Source organism: Boleophthalmus pectinirostris, unplaced genomic scaffold (assembly GCF_026225935.1).
Source record: "Boleophthalmus pectinirostris isolate CB_2022bp ecotype Guang Dong unplaced genomic scaffold, ASM2622593v1 HiC_scaffold_18, whole genome shotgun sequence".
NCBI classification, from domain to species: Eukaryota; Metazoa; Chordata; class Actinopteri; order Gobiiformes; family Gobiidae; genus Boleophthalmus; species Boleophthalmus pectinirostris.
In genome coordinates, this window is record NW_026571133.1 from 22,909,478 (window position 1) to 22,931,483 (window position 22,006).

The 22,006-nt window shown below is 35.6% G+C and overlaps 3 protein-coding genes across 6 annotated transcripts; all 3 read right to left on the reverse strand.

Moving 5' to 3' along the window:
* Positions 1-301: 301 nt before the first annotated feature.
* odf2a (outer dense fiber of sperm tails 2a) lies at positions 302-7,093 on the reverse strand. 3 transcript variants are annotated; one of them, XM_055153597.1, is made up of 19 exons: positions 6,952-7,093; positions 6,568-6,684; positions 6,338-6,451; positions 6,090-6,266; positions 5,792-5,955; positions 5,553-5,688; positions 5,137-5,262; positions 4,863-4,937; positions 4,720-4,791; positions 4,517-4,633; positions 4,224-4,409; positions 4,048-4,157; positions 3,819-3,954; positions 3,434-3,544; positions 3,090-3,353; positions 2,285-2,385; positions 1,982-2,144; positions 988-1,113; positions 302-868 (listed from the first exon to the last, which is right to left on the reverse strand). In XM_055153597.1, the coding sequence occupies exons 2-19, from the start codon at positions 6,670-6,672 to the stop codon at positions 701-703; spliced, it is 2,451 nt and encodes an 816-aa protein (XP_055009572.1). In that variant the 5' UTR covers positions 6,673-6,684; positions 6,952-7,093; the 3' UTR covers positions 302-700. The 3 variants fall into 3 exon arrangements, with proteins under 3 accessions (XP_055009572.1, XP_055009573.1, XP_055009571.1); XM_055153598.1 differs by having other exon boundaries at positions 3,249-3,353; positions 5,774-5,955; XM_055153596.1 differs by having other exon boundaries at positions 5,774-5,955.
* Positions 7,094-8,343: 1,250 nt separating this feature from the next.
* scai (suppressor of cancer cell invasion) lies at positions 8,344-17,858 on the reverse strand. Of its 2 annotated transcripts, none has more exons than XM_055153460.1 (17): positions 17,622-17,858; positions 16,542-16,663; positions 15,893-15,988; positions 15,689-15,775; positions 15,515-15,613; positions 15,351-15,447; positions 14,364-14,462; positions 14,125-14,277; positions 13,550-13,651; positions 13,279-13,380; positions 13,125-13,203; positions 12,950-13,049; positions 12,753-12,834; positions 12,594-12,666; positions 12,357-12,530; positions 11,677-11,777; positions 8,344-11,071 (listed from the first exon to the last, which is right to left on the reverse strand). In XM_055153460.1, exons 2-17 carry the CDS (start codon positions 16,646-16,648, stop codon positions 10,925-10,927), a joined length of 1,698 nt encoding a protein of 565 aa, XP_055009435.1. In that variant the 5' UTR covers positions 16,649-16,663; positions 17,622-17,858; the 3' UTR covers positions 8,344-10,924. The 2 variants fall into 2 exon arrangements, with proteins under 2 accessions (XP_055009435.1, XP_020782311.1); XM_020926652.2 differs by having other exon boundaries at positions 17,583-17,858.
* A 97-nt stretch (positions 17,859-17,955) lies between these two features.
* On the reverse strand, positions 17,956-20,826 carry ppp6c (protein phosphatase 6, catalytic subunit). The gene is made up of 7 exons (XM_020926137.2): positions 20,664-20,826; positions 20,117-20,212; positions 19,981-20,046; positions 19,558-19,699; positions 19,399-19,478; positions 18,929-19,138; positions 17,956-18,815 (listed from the first exon to the last, which is right to left on the reverse strand). Exons 1-7 carry the CDS (start codon positions 20,736-20,738, stop codon positions 18,567-18,569), a joined length of 918 nt encoding a protein of 305 aa, XP_020781796.1. The 5' UTR covers positions 20,739-20,826; the 3' UTR covers positions 17,956-18,566.
* Between the last annotated feature and the right edge of the window lie 1,180 nt (positions 20,827-22,006).

A 22,006-nucleotide genomic window follows, 5' to 3' on the forward strand; every position in this document is an offset into this window, starting at 1 on the left:
ATATCAGAGTAGATTGTAATAATTCGGTTGTTGAGGTCGATCGACGATGGAGGATGAGCTGCTCTCGTTTTACCGATGGCTGATTTTTGCTGCCCTCAAGGTGACGTCATTCCCCGCAGCTTCACGGAAAGTGTCGAGAAATGCCGAGAACACACGAGTGACAATGAACTGTGAAAACGTGGTGTTTTGAACATTTGGAGTTTAAATAAAATAAAAAATAAAGTAAAGCTGGGCTATGTGGGAAGCTCATGGATCTACAGTGTAAACTGATGGTCGATGATGAAGCTTTATTATGAACATATAAGTTATAATCACTATGGTGCATGGATCAAGCTACTGTGCGACACAGTCAATGTTTTCTGTATTCAGGTAACAAAATAAATAGGTTATAGAACATTAATTAATTGTAATACAAACATTTTACATGTACGTACATGTACATTATAATATTTAGTCCAGCGATTTAAATAGTTCAAATATCTATTGTTGTAAATGCCCCAACATGCCTGTATTTATCTATCAACATTGGTAGCCTACATTCTCCTGAGAAGATTCTTCAGTGCTATTTATTTCATCTTCAGCATCTTCACTGACTCATCCCATACAACACTAAAGTAATTTGTTGCCAGTATGTCAACTTTCAACAGAATAACAATACTACAGAGGAAAGTGTTTTTTGCTGTAAGTCAAATGCCTAATGTTATACTGGGGGAGCACAAAAGGAGTTGCTGAGGGACAGGTCTCCAAAAACATTGGTGTAAGAGGCTTTAAGAAACTGAACATAGTTCTGCAGGCTCCTGTTGGTGCTGTCTGATTGCTCCAAGCGGTCCTTGACATCTTGCAGTCGACTTTGGTATCGTTGCTCTGTCTGTGCGATATATACACTTAATAAAAACAAAGGCTTTCCTAAAGACTACAAATATACACACAAGTACTAATGTAATGTAATATATAAACAATGTAATGTAAGAAGGTGAAGGGGCTCACCTCCTCCTTAGTGTGCCGCAGTTGGTGTATTTCAGAGGTAGTTCTACCGAGCTGTGTTTCAAGCTCCAATATTTTTGATTGTGTAGCTCTCTCTTTATTAGCAGCACACTCTTTGATTCCTGAAACCTAGAAGAATAACGTAAAATTAATACAAAATGCTAGATTTTTCACACCTTTTAATCCCTTTAATCATATTTCAATTTTATTATGATGTTGTCAGATGCCAAATCTGTGTAATTTTACAATGGTTACTCTCCTATAAAAAAAATAACATATTCTTTTATATGTCTTTCCAAAACTTCCTAAAATTAATTTCAATTTCACAGTGATAAAATTGTACCCTACACACGGTTGTGATGGTTCTGCACCTTCTTAAAAGTTCACCTGTGACTAGATCAATATTTGCATTATAAAAGCTTTTTATTTCCCACTGGAACAAACTTTACACAACCAGGAACTGGGTGGAACATCAATGTTCAGATCTAAATGTATATGCTGTGGAACGAAAAAACTGCTCAGAGTGCCTTAAACCATTGTGGGAGATTTTGTTTTGAAATAGAGGTATTTGACACCAAGAACCTTTAAAAAAAAAAAAAATCTGAAAAAACATAACAGTGTAATGATGTTTGTCCTTCTGTATTTGCCTCCCATCTGCACATGGACTGTTAGGAGCTCAGCTCCCAACGCTAGTCTTCTTTGATGGATCACTTTGAGAACAAGCTCTATTCAAGGACCAGGACCAACCTAAAATCAGCAGAACCATCACTGCCATAATTATTATTTTTTTGAGTTGCTGTGTAGGGGCTATATTCCACACCTGTGTGGAATTGTAGGATTTATTTTTTACATTTTAGCAAAACTTCCTAAAATTATGTTTTTAATTTCCTATAGTAGAGTAACCTTTGTAGAATTCTAGGCATAAATCGTAGTAGTGAATAGCAAGATAATATATGTTTTTGTAGAGGAAGGGAATACATTTATCACACACTCTTACCTGTTGCTGTGCATCATTCAAAGCCTCCTCTAGTTTTTGGTTGAGTAAGCTACATTCTCGATTTTTTTCCTCCAAACGAAGCTGATTGCAATGAAGGGAGTTTTCCCATTTTGCAACAACAGTCAGGAGTTCACTGTTTTGATTTGTGGCTTCCTCCAGTTTTCTTGAGAAAAAAAACAAAACAAAAAAACAAGATGAATCAACATATCTAACCCAAAATACTAAATAAGGTTCACACAAAGACAAAATATAGTTAGCTGTCTACATCAGTTGAGCATACTGTAAAGCAGAAAAATCGCATACCTTTCCACGAACTCCACATTGTGCTGGAGCTTCCTGTTCTCCTCTAGAAGTGTCTTATTTTTCTGCTTTAGAAGTTCTGCTTGGTTACCCTCACTCTCAACCTATACAATGAAGAAGATGAAAAAACAAATCCTTGTTTAAATTTTAACCCCCTGAATAAGATCATCTAGGATCTATCTTCCAAACTTTGGCATTAAAAGGGGCAGTCTGAAGACTGTTCCCATCTGGCAGGATGTTTGCCTCTCTCGTTCTGAAAACCAAGCTAGCAATGTGATAGCAACAGACTTTTGAACAAGCACTAAAAGGAAGGAGTATATGGACCTCTTTTAACTTTTACTACTTTACCTTACATATACTTACAATATATTGTCTCCTTTAAATCAGTGGCATGAATTCTGGTTTTTAAGTATGAATTGTTTGAATGTGCCAGACCACAGTTCTTTGACATAAAGTTCTTTGAATTTAAGGGTCTATAGTGGAGATTTAACTTCTGTCCACTGCCAGATCAAATTAAGTTTTCAGCTTTCCAGACATAAATTATAAAATAATTTAGTGACTATGATTTGAGTCACAAAAATAAAAATCCTTTAATATATTTTGTACGTAAACAATGTGAAACATTTTCACTGACCAGTGATTTCTGTTTAGTTCATCAGGGGTGTAGACATAGTTCCAGTTTCTGCTGTTTGTAAGAGTGTAACAGCAGGGTCCAAACCCAGATGTTACGTTTAACAATTCCATACAGAAATAAGCGCTATAATTCTCACTGAACGTGGTATATGCATTATTTTAGTAGCAGCTGCACCTTTAAGTGAAGTTCATTTATTGTTGTCTCAAGTTCCTTTCTGCACATTTCCTGGTGGAGCTCTCGTTCCTGAGCCTCCTGGAGCTTCAGCTCAGTGTGACATAAAGCTTCAGGAAGTGGTTCGAGTTCTGCCAGTTTTCTCAGCAGGTCCCTGCGCACCTGCTGTACCTCCTGGTCCAGTTCTTCTCGCACAGTTAAAGCATCCTGCTCAGCTTTAGCTAGATGAGCACAATACTCGTCCACCTCAGCCCGGGTTTTACCAACCTGTACGTAAAAGGGGCAGCTTTGACTATGATTGGGAATAATTTAGACCAGAGTAATGTGTTCGTTGCTGATAAGCTCACCTGTATCTTGTAACTGTCAATTAAACGTTCATATTGCTTTATGGTAGATTTGACGTGCTGTAGCTCTGTCTGAGATAAGGACAGCTTCTCCTCTAGAGTGGATACTGTAGCCTGGAATCACAGTCATATTCTGTCAATATTTATAAAGACATGATGCAATATGGAATAAAAGGACACAGCATACTGAAGAAGATATAAGTGGCAAATAAAAGCTTTCTTAGCCTAGTCTCGACCAAATCAGAATTATCAAAGACAAAGAGCTCTGTTCAGCCACATCTCCTACTACCAAAATGACTCATTTTCACAACAGAAAATCAGTTTGGTCTGGAGCTATATACTCTATATAACTGACCATTATTTGGTCTGGGTAGCTGTGGTGTCACACCTTGAGAGACTGATTCTCCAGTTTTGCAGCTGTGCCTTCTGAAGTTAATCCATGCAGATGTTCTACCAGAGAATCTCTGTCTGCTCGCCTTTTATCCTCAGCACCTTTGAGCTGTTCTGACAGCTCCATGATACGACTGAAAGGCATTAGATGTGTCATCACATTAACCTCTTACAAACAACAATTTCACATCAAACGCATATTATATATGTATTCTATATGCATTTACCTGTTTAATGATGAAATTTCTAGCTCCAACTGAGTTTTGTCTTTGACATCTTCTTTATGACATTTTTTCCAAGTTTCAGCAGCTGAAAGTGCTTCAATAACTTGATTTTCCTGTGATGAATCATTGAATTGTGAAAATGTAGGTATAACCACATAAAGATGCAATCAAAGTCTTACCATTTTCAGTAGCTGAAGCTGCAGCTGGGCTGTGGTATCTTCACAACGTTCAGCTCTCTGTTTCTGGGCCTTGGCAACTCGTTTCAATGTCTCCTTGTCTGCAACCGTCTGTTGTTTCAGCCTCATCAGCTGTAGAGTCAAATGCTCCATTTCTGTCTTTTGTTCATTTCCTGAGTGCTCCAAGTTCTTTTAATAAACATAGTTAATTATTGGAAGGTACTATGGACACATTCATATTGTTGTGGTGAAATTATCTTGTATAATTGCTATTGGGCTTTATTTTCATGACACACCTTTATCTGTACAGTAAGACGATTGTTCTCTGCTTCTTTGCTATGCAGCTGACCTTGTAAATGACCTCTTGTGGACTCTAAACTTTTAGAAAAATCAGACACACTCTTGGCATTTACCTAAAATTTTGTTAATATATGATCATTAATATAATCAAGACTTAACCAAAACATAATGTAAATGAAAAAAATAAAAAATCACATACTTTCTCATTATCCAAAGCTTTACACAGGTCATAAACTTGGTTTTGTGTATCTTGAAGCTTTATCACCAGATTCTGTAAATGGAAAAAAAATCAGTAACTAAAAAAAAAAAAAAAAAGAGAGAAAGAGTTCAGATATAACTTACTGCATTTTCTGCTTCTATATAGGAAAGCTTCTTAAGCAATGTTTCCTTCTGCGCTGATACTTGTGCTGAGTCCATCTATTTAAAAAGATTAACATTTGTTACTCTAGATTAATATGATCTACCTCTAATACTGTGTTTTAATATTTTACAAACAACAAATATAGTTTTCTAAAAGTATTCATCTGGACAAGGTTTTAAAAGTAGGATAAGTATCTCTTTTGTTGCTATTCCAAAAATTTAATAACTGTGGTAATTAAAATATTATTTTAAGTACATGGGATTTTTGATGCTCTCTAAGAAGCTGTCGCAGTACTCTATTTGTGGCTTCAAACGTCTCCAGTTTTTGCAGCAGTAGCTCTTTATGATGAGCCAGATGTGAGGACTCATAACTAGACAGCCTCTGAAACAAAAGAAAGACAAAGGAGGTGTTGATAACAGCAGCAACATTTAATATAATATAGCATTCGCTAAATTTGATTAGTCAATCAGTATCAATCAATAAAATCATGAAAAGAAAAGCATTGTTACTGGTAATCAGAAACTGTCAGCTCGAGCAAGTTTAGTAGTTTTAAGTAGTAGGTAGTTTCATACAGTAACATAAATGCATTTGACTTGAGTCCTGGCACTGTATGCAGTATAGTTTTATCATGTAGGAGTGGTGTCTCCTGGTGTAGAAAACGGCATACTTACGCCACCACTAGTTGCACTCATTTTGCAAACACATTCACTGAGGGTCGCCACTTGTTTGGAAGCTGCTCTGCCATCCACTTCAGCTTCAATCAACTTAGTGAGCAAAGCATCTTTTTCAGGAAGATAACTCCCATCACTGCAGGAAAACAACAGGACTCATCCATTAGATCAGACAAAGAAATTATAAAGAACATTTAGATTACAAGTGAGAGTCTTTTTGCCTGGCACTTTCCACTGACATGTTTTCTATTGAGCACCGTAAAAGTGTGTTTTCTTGCTCTGTTTGCTGTAGTTTCTTGGCCACTACAGCCAGCTCTTCCTCCTGCTCAGCAACAACTCGCTGGGAGAGACTTAGCTGTTCTGACTGACGTTGCAACTGCTGCTCTTTCTTTTTCAGTTCCACCTATGTAACAGCAAAAAATATTATGGTCAGAAAACTTACAAAGTCAGAAAAAAAGCAGGTCAACATTGATGAAAGGTTCATATTGTGGCATAAAAAGAATAAGAATTCATAAAGTTAAGTGCAAATAAACTAACCTCATTCTTCAGCGAGCTGACTTCTGTCATTAAACTGTCAATTTTCTGTTCATATCGGTTGATTCGTCCATGAATTTCATCCTCATCAGCTGTCAAGTCTGCCAAACATAAAGCTGACTGGAGTTCTTCTGGTTCTTGTGTGCTTTGTGGAATTATTTCAAGGTAGTGTGTAGGCCCCTTTTTCACAAATACAATATTAAGCACCACAAAAACACGTCATCTCGGGTAAAAAATATTTTATTCTTGACCTCAAATTTTAAGGAAGCATCTCTGAGAGTAGTCTTTCTGGGAGGAATCCATGGCACTCTGGTTTTGACTTTTGCTGTGGACCGAAGAGTTCCTTTTTCTTGCTTTATTTTCCCCTTTAAAGCAAATACACAACTTACAACTGTTTTGACAGGTTCCTTTAATTAAACAGTTTTTGCTCAAATCAAAAGTGTTGTTAGTTTTGCAGTTTGTATTTGCATATATGTCTTACCTGAGGTGTTTCTGTTGGACTTTTTTGACTCTTTAAGTGAACGTGGACTGGAGTGCTCTTGCTGACATGTACATGAATCAGAGGAGAATTTGATCGGTTCTTCATGCTTGCGTCAATCTGTAATAATAAAAGTAATAGAACAGAAGTGCAATTTATTTAGTGGGCACCTTAAAAAAAACAAAAAAACAAAAAAAAAAAACGCTAACTACATAGTTCTTCTACATTTAACAAAACTGTTAGACAGTTTGACAGACTGTTGTTTAAAAAAAAAAAAAAAAGTACTACGGCTAGCAGTACGTGCACTATTTTGACGCTTAGTTTTAAGTATGTTATACATCACACATCTCTTTTGACTTGTAAATCCAAAACGTACTTATTACTTACCCCATAAAATACATAAACTCCGCAAACAACACAACTCAAAGTATCATGAAGAATCTGTTGCTTCTAGCGAAGACAGTACTAATTCGCCTTAGTTAAAATGCTCTTCATAGGCCAGTTTTGAACCACCTCGTAATATTTTCAATTGTGATTGGACAGTCCCCCCCTCCCGTAGGTTTACGTTACCTAGCAACGTCCCATGACAACGTTGGCTACAGACTATGGTGACTGGCTACATTGCTATGCTATTTCCACGAACTGTAAACATTTAAATGAATAACATAGCTTAACATATAAATATACAAACACACAGGCACACACACACACACACACACACACACACAGTGTCCAAAATTATCATAATAATTATTTACTTTTTTGAACCTCATTTATTTTCTTTTATCAATGATATGACAAAAAACAAAAAACAAAAACAAAACAAAAAAACAAATCAAAACAAAACCAAAAAAGAGCATGTAAAACTTCATTGGAAATCTATTGGTGGTTTCAGATGTGATGATGTCATACTGCCAAATTACATTTTATTTTCCATAAAATATCCAAAAGGTACATTCACAAATGTTGAACCTGATCATAGTAACAAGACAAAAGATTTCACTGTCTTACAACAAAAATTTGCATTTTAGCAAAAATTAATTAATTTTAGCTCACCCCCATCTGTATTAATTAAATATAACTGGCCTATGGAATATGAGCTATTATCTTGTCACATTCATTATATGAAGAATCATGATCAATTTGTACACCAAACCCTCAAATAAAAAAGAAGACTTTCATGTCTTAATGATAATTTGCAGTGATATCATGTAACGGTGGACTGTTGAGTTACTTTTTTCCAGGAGTTTGTGATCAATACCAGTGTTCAAGGTAGAGTTTAAGAGTTTGATGGTGAGTAACTGAAAAACTGTTGGCTAATGTTTATGACTTTATAGACTTGTTTAACAGCACAAATCAGTTCACCAGTTATAGTTCCAGCTAAGTCATTTATTTTAGGGTCAGAATAAAGCACAAAGAGATGTCTAATAAAGTCTCAGAGAGAACAGAACCTACTGTTAGCATCACACCCCCAGGGAATGTTGATGACATCGACAGCAAAGTATCAATTGTTTGGGGTCAGCTGTCTTGTCTATATTTCCCAACAGCAACTAGACAGGATTAAATCTGATTATACTCCAAATGGTTCAGAAACAATTTTACCACAGGGGAATTTAATAGCCAAGTATTTTATATAACCTTTTTGGTTTTAAGGAAAACCAGCCAGAATGATAAAATAATTTATGTTTCATATGTAAATTACAGAAAATTTTAAGATAACCCATATATTTCAGTTTATAATTACAAGACACATCTGTGAATAAGGTTGAGAATGTAATGTTTAGTTAACTTGTTTTATGGTTGTTATTAGTATGTTACGGTTCAAAATAATTCTTGTATATAAAGTGATACTGCCAAACAAACTCAAAGGAGCCTGCCAAGACATTAAAATGCTTAATGGAATAAAAAAAATACACATTTATACATTAAACAACTCATATTTAGTAGATGCAAAATGTAGAACATTAAATTTAAATATTTTCAACACACACAACGGACAGATGAAGAAAGCTTGGTCTTTAGTAACTGATTGCACTTGTATAATGTATCAGATTAAAACTGTATACAGAACTGTATACTTTTTCATGCAGGAGTTTACTTAATATTTACACCTCCTGTACAAAAAGTAATTCCATGTTTACTTATGAATAAATGCTTAAAAACAGATTCACAATACATGTTATTGCTACAGTTGTTTTTAGAATTTACGCAGTTGAGGAGGCAAACATAATGAATGAAACAAGTATGTGGTGTAAAGTATGCCAATACACAATCTGTTTTTTTTTTTTTTTCACTGTTTTACCCAGGCAGTACGAACACAACCAAAACAAAATGTCATATTAAAGTGCAAGGCTGTGGTATCATAATCCAACTTGCTAGCAAACAAACAATGAACACTGATATTTACATTAAAATAGAAAAAAGGCTCAGTGTTTCTGACAGAAAATGGAGAAAAGCGAGAAGTAGATACATTCTACTGTTTCTCTTTAAGTCCTTGAAGAGCTGGAATGTAACATTTTTAAAAGGCCAACAACAAAACTGGCCACAAACAGTTGGGCTGCTCATTCTTTTTTTTTTCCTTACACTGAATGAATACAAGACAAACAATATCCCTGTCCTTACATCACTTAACATCATCTGCACATATAATCAAACTCAATCAATTCATATTGTATACACCATAACAGTGTTCAATTATCATGTCCTTGAGACTTTGCTACATCCTCAAACTGCAGTAGTTTGGTCAAGGGCAGTTAATGATCAGCTGGTTCAGCATTACAAAGTCAGCCAATGCTAACCCCTCAAAAAGCTGTCCCAATGGATCTTTCCAACATAAGAAACATAATACTAGAGCAAACAATTTGGTCTCACTACTATCTGTTGAGTTAACACAATGAAAGTAATTGTGACTAGCAGAGCTATTTTAACCTAGAATATAAATTTTGTGTATTTTTTGTTGGTTGGCTTAATTTAATTTAATCTATTATAAACATTTGGTAAGCAGCATATTTTTACCCACTGACTACCAATGATTCGAACACATGGATAAATCAATGACCTGCTGTTCTTGTAAAGTGTCTCTTCCACTGAGTCAAAAGAAATCATACATTTAAAACCTTAGGTCCGCAAAAATGTAAAGTAACAGTAAAGCACCTTGGAAGATGCTGGACCGCTTTTCATATCCACAGAGAAAAACTAAATAGTGAATGGAAAAATTGTGCTTTGTCTAACTTTAGATAACTAACAAAGTTAGTATTCTACTCCCAAGTAAATATAAATAAATGTCCCACATTATTTATCATAAAAGTGTGACAATATCTTGCAGTTGTTCAATAGACACCTGATACAGCTAAAATGCATTTATACTCAGTTAACAGCAACTGTACTTCCCACGACTTGTTTTCAGCAGCTTGACATTGTGTAAGAGAAGACTGTCAGAGGAAACATAACATGCCTGATATACTGCATCACTGATTGCAATAATGCCTCAGTCATGTTTAGACTACACTGTCAGTCGAGAGAAAGCAGGATTAGAAGATCCCAAAACAGGCCAATCCTTCTAGTCTGCAGCCATCAGGTGATATAAGAAAAACATACCAATGGAGAAAATAATTTATGTCCAAATATTATAGGTTGTCCTAATTAGTCAGTTTAATGTCAGTTCATGCTACCCTTTAAATATTATGTGCTTTTCTTGTGTGTGTTTCTTTTAATAGGACATTATCATTGTGTATCAGCCTTTTGGGCCCTACAAGAATGATATTAACAAATAAATTTAGCATGCAAATATACACCACAGTGACATAAAAACTACTTTAAATTTTTTTTTCCAAGTAGAAGTATTACTTGACATTGTGAAATGAATACATCAATGAGATGTGCAGCAACAAGCAACATACCACATAGGTTAAACCTCATGCATCTTAGTCTGCTACATTTAAGCTGTTTTACAGCAAGCACTGTTTGGCAGATGCAAACATATAATGTTTTTTGTTTTTTTTTTACCTTTTAAAAATAGGTAGGTGTTAACCTTATGTAATTTTAGTTATGATAGCACCACAAAAAACTTGCCTTTGCACTAATGTGTAAAGCTCATCGTCTTTATATCTCAGAAAACATTAAATATAATAGAATTTTCTATCAAACATAAATCCAATGACAAGCTGCTGTTCATCCTTCATTTGAACAATGTTGGACCTTTTATTTAGCCTGTAATGCTAAAGCAACATTTACACTGAACGTTCTGGCTCATCTATGGGTTGGACGTGGCACAGTACTTACATTAAAGACAAAGTGGAATGGTGTATAACACACCTGGGCTCTGAATCAGTGTGCCAATATTTAATATGACAGCCCACAATTAGTAGGTTTCCAAACCATCATCCCAAAATAAGTTTTGCACTTCCAGCATTGTAGCCAGCTCTATTATATGCTTTTGTAATAGGCTGCTCTCCACCGTCTCCTGTCTAGGCAGCTCTGGGTACGATTCTGGGAAGCTCCTACACTCCTGAAAAAAAATGACACAATAGCATGAAAAAATATCATACTAAAACAGTTTAGGGTAAGGGGAACAACAACAACAACAAAACTGCCCAAAAATACAAGGGCTATTTTTACAAAGCCCAGTGGACAACTTGCCTGGCCAGCCAGTCCCTTCTGCATTCTGTTCGAATCCAGAAGGGTCTGGAATCAGACCATCGAGCCTGAAAAACCTCCATCCAAACTTGAAATGATCCAACCAAAGCTGCTAATTTGTAGCATGTGTCTCTCAAATGTGGAAGACGTCTCTTCTTGAAAATTCTCATAATATTCAGAACAAAATATATAACTTATTTTACTTGAGATAAGTATAATTCTGAGAAAATCCATATGGTTTTTAAGTCCTTTATCATGTTTTTCCTCCTTTTTTTATGTGTAAGAAGCCGTGTTTGTTTTTGATGAGAATAAGTAATGTCTCTCTCTCTGATTGATTAATCTGCCTGTCAATCACGCCCTATGAAATCAGGGAGCAGGATATGGCTTCTGATCCACCAGTCTTTGTAACGTTTTGTCAAAGCATGTAGTTGTGGCCGGCCAGGTAAGAAGACAACAATAATTTAGGCTCATTCTTACCCGGAAGAGTTTATGTAGTCTCAATGCAGCTGAGCAAAACACAAAGCGGATGAGAAGCAGTCGAAGGAACTCATCACCAAAGAACTGCAAAAAGGCTTGATCTGTAAAATGTAAATATAAAAAAAAGGCTAATATAATTTTGATTGTTTCTGTAAGAGAATGGACATGATAACTACATTTATTGTGAATGCTTTAAGGTATTTCCAAATGGCCCTTTTTGTACAATTTTCCAGAAAATATATAAAGGATATTATTATATATATTATGTTATTTTCTGATCTGTCGTGAAGTTTTTTCTTAATCATAAACATACCTGGAGTTGTGTTTTGTTTCATTCGCACATGCTTAAACACACAAACCCTGCATCTTCACTAGAATAATTTGGATGACAAATGAACCCTGGAATTGCCAGTCTCTACTGAAGCAAATGTAAAGGATAGCTGTTATCTTGAAAACTACCACTACATGACACCACAAGGTGGGAGCTTGGGAGATGTAGTCAAACTAATACTAAAGGATTACTCTAACATGGGTGAATAAAACAGAACTGCAGGAATGTTTTTGAGGAGGTAGCGACGTCCAAAATTGCTTAAAGCTCACAAAGAATCTAATTCGCATAATATAGAACTTTTAACGAGTAGGACAAGCTAATATAAAGGATAAAGAGAGAGGGGTAGTACCTATAGATCTTGACCGGGTAATCAGCTGTCCAATGTCACGATAGACCTTACAGAGGAATTCTTGCGCACGCTCCCACAACCCTTGGCGCACACTGTTTAGGCCACACACTGAGGAGAAGGCCAGAAGTGGGCTGTAGAGGAACAGTGTGAACAGACTCCCACGCTGAGACTGATCTAGAGACGATCAGAGGGTTAAAAGACATACAGACGTGCACATAATTTTCAAACCATTCTTACCTTGGACACTACTAGGATACACAGTAGGTGACAACAGGCACACCAATGGTTGGCCAAACATATTTGTGAAATTCTTATGAAGTTAAAAAATTAAAAATAACTGTTATTTTACATATGTTTATGGCTGGAAAAATGATTATACTATGACGAGTTGCATACCTTGTAGGCTGTACTGTTGGAAGAATCGACAATGACAAAAAGAGGCTTACGAGTAAAAGGAAACAAGTCTCCTGGATGAAGACTGGAGATAAATATATAGCCAATAATTAGATCTGACTGGTTATAAGTAAAAAGCAGTTACCTTTTTCCAATATATTATCAAAATGTGTAGCATAAATTAATATGATTTTACCCACCAGTGCATTTCTTTTTGGGCTTGATTTCTTTTTTGCATTGTCTCACCATTGACAACATCTCGATTCGTATTCGTGAGAACTCCTCCGAAATCAAACGGTCCTAATGGCAATAGGACGTGTTATCACTGGTATATAAGAAAAAAAAAAAGAATAACATGGGATTTCAGTGCTTTACCTTCATAAACTGAATGACCAGCAGGGAAGACTCCAGTGGCAGAAAGATAAATCAGCAGAACACTGTTTGCAGGCAATTCCTTGAGAAAATATAACTACTTTTTAAATGGATGTTGAGGATTATATACAAGTATGCATACACAAATGAAACATACCTTAAAAGAAGCAGACAGGAAAGTAAACAGCTGGCTAAATGTTGGTTTGTAAAGAAGATATTTGTGAGGGTTCTCTCTTTTTGCAGGTTTTTCAATCGGTTCCTGTGAAATGTAAAAGTAATGAAAAGACATTTTAGTTGCTTTACAAATCTCTCTCTCTCTCTCTCTCTCTATATATATATATATATATAATATACATATACAAATCTATCTATTTATTTATTTATTTATATATTTTAAATGTAATCATGGCTTTCATTTCTTCGCTTACCAGTGTCCCCTGTTTGGAGGTTTGTGTAGCTAAATTTACAGGCTCCCTTTCCAAAGCTTGAAGCATCCGGAACATATCAATGGTTAACTCACTAAATTTTACCTGGAACAGACAAATATGAGCAATTTATATAAACGGAAACAGGAAAGACCAATTTAGCCAAATTAGCTCTGGTACTTTAGTTAAGTTTAGTCTTTATTGGAGGGGACAATATACAGAGACATTAAGCCCATAGTACAGTAGTACAGTCCAAATGAACAGAAGATACTTTTATGATACCAACAACTCCATATACAGTGAAATGATATTTGTTTTACTATATAAATAAAACACAAAAAAGCTGTATCAGTGCATCTCTGCCTCAAACTACGTCAAGAACTCACTTTGAGCTGAATGCTCCTGCTTTCTCAGAAGTAAAGAGGGCTAGCAGACCAAGTTAGGGTAATAAACTAACCATCAGATCAATCATGCACTACATGCTGTGAAACAACAAATAATTGGCTTAAAGATAAACCACAAATAAGCGAGCCATAGATCTTAGGTTAATTATGGAAATGCTATTAGTGTGTTAAAACCTGATTGTTACAGTTGCCGATGATCAGTGCATCGGCCAGGACGAGCTGCCCAACCACCATGCCTTGTTCTAGGGGTGGCACCCCTCCTTCTTGCAGTCGATTGCTGGTGACAATAACAGAATTGTTGTCATTCAGTATCACAACTGGGTCAGCCTATATGGAGAGAAAAACATGACAGGATTCACCACATGTTGGATCTTTGTTTCAAATTTCTTTTCAGAAAACTCTATATCATATACCTCTATAAAAGCGGCAACTTCTTGTAGCACCAAGTTCCACTCAAGTTGATCCTCTGTGTTGAACCGTTGAGTATAATCCTCAATTTCATCAGATAGCTCCTTCAGGTGAGCAACAGAGCCACTCATTAATTCAGTAGTTTGGCCAGTCAGGCCTCTTTTGCGTTACAAGAATGTGGCGGAGAATTATGTCATCATTATACTATTTATATAGTTTTACACAAGTTAAGTGGCAGGGAGCAGAGCTAAGTTGTAAAACATACTGATGTGATGATATATCTAGAGCCTCTGATAGTGTTTAATCAAGCAAAATTTTAATCAAGTTAAATATTTGTTTTGGGAAAATACACAAAATTTTACATTAATAACCCTTTCATGGTTAATGAACAGTTATGTCTTTGCTTTCTCTTGCTGCTTTTATGATTTGGACAGCTCACAATAATCCCCAAAAGTAGTAGCGTTTATAGATGAATTATCAAATGGGCTGATACTGTCATCTCCACAAAGCAGGTGACAACTCTCTGACTTATGTAAGCAATCATTGGAATTTTTTAAGTTCCTAAGGACCAAATTTGCTGCCTGTCCACCCAGAATGTAGAATTACTGCTTTGAAATCAGTGAAGTCAAATTAAATGGGGGGTGCATATTTAATGCAATAGTTTGTTTTAACTCATTGACAAAAGATTGCCCCAGTGGCCAAAAAATCAACACTTTTATTTTCAGGCAAAATCACTTGGCCTTAAGTAAGCGTTTAATATAATCTTTCAAATAATTATGCTGACTATGTTTTAGTGAAATGAGCTAATCTGTCATATGGATTTTAAGAGTGAATGTCCAATGCTTATGTAAAACTGAATGGACATTATGTGATATACTCTGATAATTATTCAATACCGGTACATTTGGGGAGGTCTGTGAGTTTAAGCAAGTTAAATCTTTTCAATTGCTTATGTACATATATGGCAAAGGGTTTGTGCAAATGCTCCATACCTTCACCAAAATTTTAACTAGGTCCATTTTGTTCAGCAGTAAACAGACAACAATGTAACGGGCATAGTAACGTAGCTTTTTCACTACCAATTCTGGCCTGAAAAAAAAGAGAATGTGTTGAAAACATGAATCATGACTTCTAAACAAGAAAGGTTGGAGCATACCTGCCCTCTTTGTTTACTTGATAATAGTAGGACCGCTGTCGTATGGCTGAGTAAAATGAAAAGGCCTCATTCAGGTAACTTGTTTCTGAGGTACGAAGGCTGTAAAGGAAACAAATGTAACACTTTTGGTATTATGAAAATATACTGAAATTAAGTATCATTAATACGACTTACTAATAATGATAGTACAGCTGCCCTATTTTGGATGCAACTTCTCCAATTTGCCATCTTTTTAACCCATAACGCGTGTCCAAAACCTGTCTGTCATACAATACATAATATTAGAGGATGCGAACAACAGAAAGTCAAAATTTAGACAAGAAAGTCAACAGAAATAAATAAATACAATAATATACATCTGTCGCTGGCAATGAATACCTATGTTGCTGCTGAAATTTCCACAACTTTGTATAGACATCAAAGGTTCGACCAAAGTACGACTGCCACTGCTTGTGTCCATATTGAGGAAGATCTCTGCACAAGACATAGACAGTTTACTTTAAGAAATAGTATGTAAGATTAAGAGTTTAAATTTTCATTAACAGCTGTGTCCTCAGATACAGGGTAAACATGTCAGAATTAAATACAGCTCTTACTGGTAGCCACTGTAATACTGGATATATTCTTAATTACAAAAACAGTGGACATGATGATCAAGTTATTTGTGCTTTAAATTTGGTGTTTTGGTAAACCAGAGTAGGCTGTCATTTTTCATTTGGGATATTACAGTCAGTCTTGAGAATTTACTTGAACCTTTTCCACATTTACTCTTGAACTTACTTGAAGAAAGAACTTCTTACCAATAATTGGGCTTTGTGAATGATGTATTTTATAGATATTGTTGTAAAATAATTTCTTAAAAGGATGTAAATGTTTTAGAGCTATTACAGTAATAAACCATTTAAGCAGATGCTATTAATGGAAAATATTAAACTCATTTATAAAAAGCCAAGTACAAAAAGCCCATCGGTATAAAGGGGTCAGTGACGCACAAGTAATCAGAACTAGAAATACATAAAAATCTGACCTCAAGCCATTGAAGAGTTGTTTGGATTTGTCCAGGAGATAGCAGAAATCAGTGACAGTTTTTCGTTCCCCTAAGGGAATATCATCATCAGTCTCAGCTCCAGTCATGACAGTCTTCTTAATCTGGTTCAAATAAATACACTGATTGTAAAAAAAAATATTTATAGTATAATAAATACAAAAAGGATACACATTTGTATGTGAAGGCAATGCATCCATTCAGTCTGGACATGCAACAAACTACAGATAATATTACATATACTATGTTATAACACTGTAGCTGTATTTATTGAAAAAAAAAAGAAAAAGAAAGAAAAAAAAATTATGAATCATTTTTAATGTTAGGTATATTTTTGATTGAGCATAATTTGAAAATTTGAACATGATGTTGTACAGTGCTGGTTTCATTCCCAGAGCACATTTAAAATAGGTACAGAACGGGTTAACAGCCGCTGATTGCTATATTACAATTGCCCTACTTTAATGTGAACAGACGTGCGAAACTATGGAGAAAATGCATCACATGGCCATCTTTTTAGGGTGACCTGGGATGTCCCAGATTCATGTTCGCAAAGGCTGCAACCAGAGCTGGTAGATGTGCAATCAGGTCGGAGCTATACACACCAGGTCACAATTATACAATGACTGCATTAAAAGACATCAAATATACTGGAAATACTGTGAACATTTAAAAAGGCACGTCACAATGAATAGTGTCAACTAGACATACATCTGCTTGGCATGAAATGACATATGTATGCATATCCCTTATAAAATCTCTGAACCTTCAGTTTTCCAAGACAAATAATTCATTTTATTATTGCCACATATAAATTATTATAATGACCACGGCAACTAACGACAACTACACAAAATGTGCCATGTTCCTGATGATTCTAACAACCATAGTTAGATTTCCTCAGTGACTAAACTGTAACCTTCACTCATATTGCTGCCTTTCTATGCTTTGCTCGAAAAAAGGTCATAGAGCTTGGCTAAAGCAGCAATATTAATGTCAGCTTGAGTCCATCACATGTCTTACCTCAGCAGCAGAAAATCCAAAATGTAAAAGGATGAGTACCTCGGAGATGCTCACAGATCAGAGCAAAAGCCACCACAGGCTCGCTTTCTTTCGGTGAAAGGCGGCTTTGCGGGCATCTCAGAGAGAGCGTTTGACCCTGGACCAGTGTAAAGCGCACATCGTTCCCCAGCCTGCACAGAACCACCACTGTATGCACAGGACTGTAGCTCGGTAGGACGAGATGACAGACTGTGAGGCAATCAAGGAGGCTGAGGTGAGACCAGACAGCTGGCTCTGTTCCACCCGCGCAAGCTAGCTATTTCCGGGTCAGAGATTTCACAATAAGGCCCTGAATTGTGTATAATTTGCTACTATGACTTTAAGATACGACGACTTTCACCATGAATGTGTTTATTAAGCTTACAAAACAGAAAAAAAAAACATTATCCGCAATACACATAACAAATGAAATGAGGTATGCAGGCATTTACCGGCACAGTTCAGTGTAAGGGTATTGCATTAAAATTAGGCACACTGAGCTGCAACAATTTCTGTTACCATGTTTAGAATACTTTTCTAAATGCACATTTCTGAACCTCTGCATTAAGCCAAGTGACAATAGAAGCAGAAATAAATGAAATGCACATCATTTCCAGTACTTTTTAGCTTACCATTCATTTAAAATCTTCTCAATGTAAATGAGACCTCCAGAAAAGGCAGATACAGATACCCGGAGAATTTTCTCCCTAAATTGTGGTCAGCAACAAAACTGTGTTCAATATACACCACGCTAAGCTAGAAATATATAAAGATTTTATTATAATTTGGATCAAAATGTTAAAATGCATCTTTACGACACAACGTGTGACATAATTAGACATATTTGAATTAAAATGAATTGAAGGAGCAAAAACAGCCATCAAGATACTTTAACCTGAAAACAGTTATATTTAGTAAAATCTGTTGCATATAAATAAAATTTCAGGACAACAGAGGATGTGTTAATTAAAGGAAGTAAGGTGTAGTGGTTCGAGGCGGTATAACCCTTTCAGAGTCAGGGACAGCCCGAAACAGCTTCGGCTCTCGTCTATTTACGTCTTTAAAAACCATAATCGAAGCAATGTTTCCACAGCGGTAGCAGTAGTTTGGTGCTGACCACACCGTTACCAATTTTTCATCGAACATGAACTTGTACCCTTCATGAACCAGCTGATGTGCCCGGCAGATGAGCTTTAAGTTGTTGATATGCACAAACTAAAACAAAAAACAAAAAAACAACAAGCTTTGGTTAGTAATTGATAGCCAGGGGGTTTGGCAATTTGCCCCACATTCAACATGGCATGAAAGTATTTTTTTTTTTTAAATACCTCATTTGTGACTTTGGAGCCAAATAGCCACCCTGCACCTCGTGGACTGATAGCCCAGGTGTCAACATCTTCAGGATCTGACCACACAAGATCACAGAAGGCACCCTTGTGTGGAATCTCTTGGTTGCGTTCTATTGTACGAATCTGGTCCAAAGTTTTAATGTCAGGTGAAAGCCCACCATGAACACACAGGACCTGCTCATCTATCAACTAAACAAAAACATTATTAAAACATGCTTGACAGCCTCATGTCAAATAAATCAGAGAGTACTTTAGCACTTGAGAATTTCTATATTTAAATAATATAAGTCATGTAAATTTCCCTTGTTTTACATTTTTAAACAAAGTGAAATACTGAACATCATGTAAACAGCATTCTTCACATTACTATACCACATAATGGGCCTAATTTTTAAACTCATATTGCATCTCAGTATTACGCACGTCACTTAAATGAAAAGAATACTTACAGCTGCAACAGTTAGCATGTCAAAAACTTTGGTACAATATCGCCAGGCATTGGCATTGCCATATTTTGTTTGGCATTCATCTAAAAAGTCATAACAAAAATGCAATTAAATGTTACTGTAACCAAATAGTACAATTGTTACATTACAACCATTTCTTACCATAAAACCCATACACTTGTGTTATTTGTCTGCTTTCATGATTTCCTCGAAGTAAAGTGATGCGATCAGGCCACTTTGCTTTTAAAGCAAGAAGATGTGTAAATGTCTCCAAACTGTAATATCCTCTGTCTACAAAATCCCCCTAAAAAAACAAAAAAGCATTAATTTAATTAGAGGTGGGCAATAATACTATGAAAGAAGTTTTAAAGATATGCAAATTTTGACTATCAGATATCTGTTACATTGCTAAAATACCTTCCAATTATTGTTAATAGGATACTCCAAAAACAAGATGTTTTGTGCATGTATGTAAAAATATCCCCAACAAAAGATAATTCTGATTTTAATTATAATGTTTTGAAAAATATGCTGCATAAGACTAACTGCATGCCACTGCAAATCGCAGATACAATAATAAATTACCATAAAAATGTAGTTTGTATCTGGAACCTGCCCCCCGGTTCTGAAGAGCTCACACAGGTCATAAAACTAAAGAACAAATAAATTATAATTATTTACACATTATGGATAATTTGGTTTAAATTAAAGTAAATGCTACCTGTCCATGGATGTCTCCGCACACTGTAACCGGTGTAGAAACTGGCTGTACATTGGATTCTTCCAAAAGTAGATCACATACATAATCACATAATCTCTGCAAAAGATATGCCAGTTATTTAACATGCCATGGTTTTATAAGGCTTTCCTAACTTATTGTTTTCTGATGTTTGTCCAGTGAAAAGTTTATGACTGTTTTTTTTGTTTTTTTTTTGCTTGTTTATTGTCGTTTTGTTTCTTATTTTTTCTAATAGTCTGATGCAAACGAGCAAAGAACGTGACACAACGTACGATTTTTAAAATAATATTTTCACACTTTGTATATGGCTGTACCAAATACTAAAATAAGGAAAGTCAGCAATTTAGACAAATTACGTAAAAACTGTTGGATTAAAGAAAGCAAAAATAATACACCGTTCTTCCACTTTTGCTAGCTTGTTGTCGGTCATGCTACTTAGGCTAACTAAAAACGCACTATCCTAGACAGAAGTGGGACTAAGAAATGTAACGTTACTGCCAGTCGTAGTGTGCATTGAGTATAAACCCACCTTGAGATCATTTTCTGGTAGGTATTTGCAGTGTCTTGCTATTTCGACATACTTATCTAGGTCCAGAGGCGCCATTATGGAAAGGCTACAACATAGGCTAATGCTAATGCGGCTAGCAGCTTGCTCATGAGCGCCTCTCTTCTTCCTTTACCATTACTTCTTGTTTCACTATTGACCAAGTCGAGTCAAGTGAAATCACCATTTAAACATCCTGTATTTACCTAAAGAATAAAACATTACTTTACTGGGTCACACATATGATCAATGACTATCGTAAACAAAAAATTATAGCAATATAAATAAGTAAAAAAAAAAAAAAAAAACTTTTAATGAAAGCCAAAAACGGAGAACTAGTTTATTTTTTCTTCACATATTAAGCCATTCATTTTGATTGAAAGTTGAGGTGTTAATCTACCAAAATAAAAATCTAATTACAAAAGCAGACTACACCACAAACAGAGACGCACAAGAAAAGACAAAGAACAAAATTATGATGGCATAAAACCTAGAAGGCTGCAGAGTAACAAACTGGGGGTGACAAACAAAAACAAGTTGTTTATGCTAATTATTTATTGATCATCAATGTGTTTGATTTGCCACATCTGGTTAGACCAATGGGTTAAACGTCATTGGTGGTCCTTACTGAACTATCTCACTCCCCTGAGCGTGTGGTTTGCAGTGTCTGCGAGAACAAGCTCACAAACTGTCCTCACATCGTCATTTGTGTGTGTCTGATTTGATTTTTAACAACTATATGACTACGGCAAATTTCTGGACACTCTGTATAAAAAACAGAAACATGCATCTTTCCATGTTGTCCATTTTATAGTAATCCCACCAGCCTTCTGATCCCAAATATTTCTATCTTTGTCCCCCTGCTGGAGTACTTTGTTCCCTTTATTCTTTTGAACATTGTGGAAATCAATGGGATTCTCAATTTATCCAAAAAAAAAAAAAAAAAAAAAAAAGAAAGAAAAAAAAGAGAGAGAGAGAGAGAGAAAGAGAGAGAACAAAATGTTCCCTTTATGCTTTTGAGCAGAACACTTGCTTGGGATCCAGAATAGATTACTTCTTTTTCACTTCTCCGGTACTTAGTAAAATGTAAAAGATAGAGAGATATCATTCTAAATTAGTCAGGCAACTAAAAACAAGTACATATTGTTGTCAAATTGTTGCACCTCTGTTTCAGTTCCACCATCTCATGTGAGAAAGAGAATGGATCAACAATTTTAGCTGTGTTGTATTTCTCCAAATAGCACCCTAGGATTGCACTACTAAACCATCAAAGGAATACACCTTCAGATATAGCCTTGTCTTAGCCTATGGAGTTTTAACAAAACATG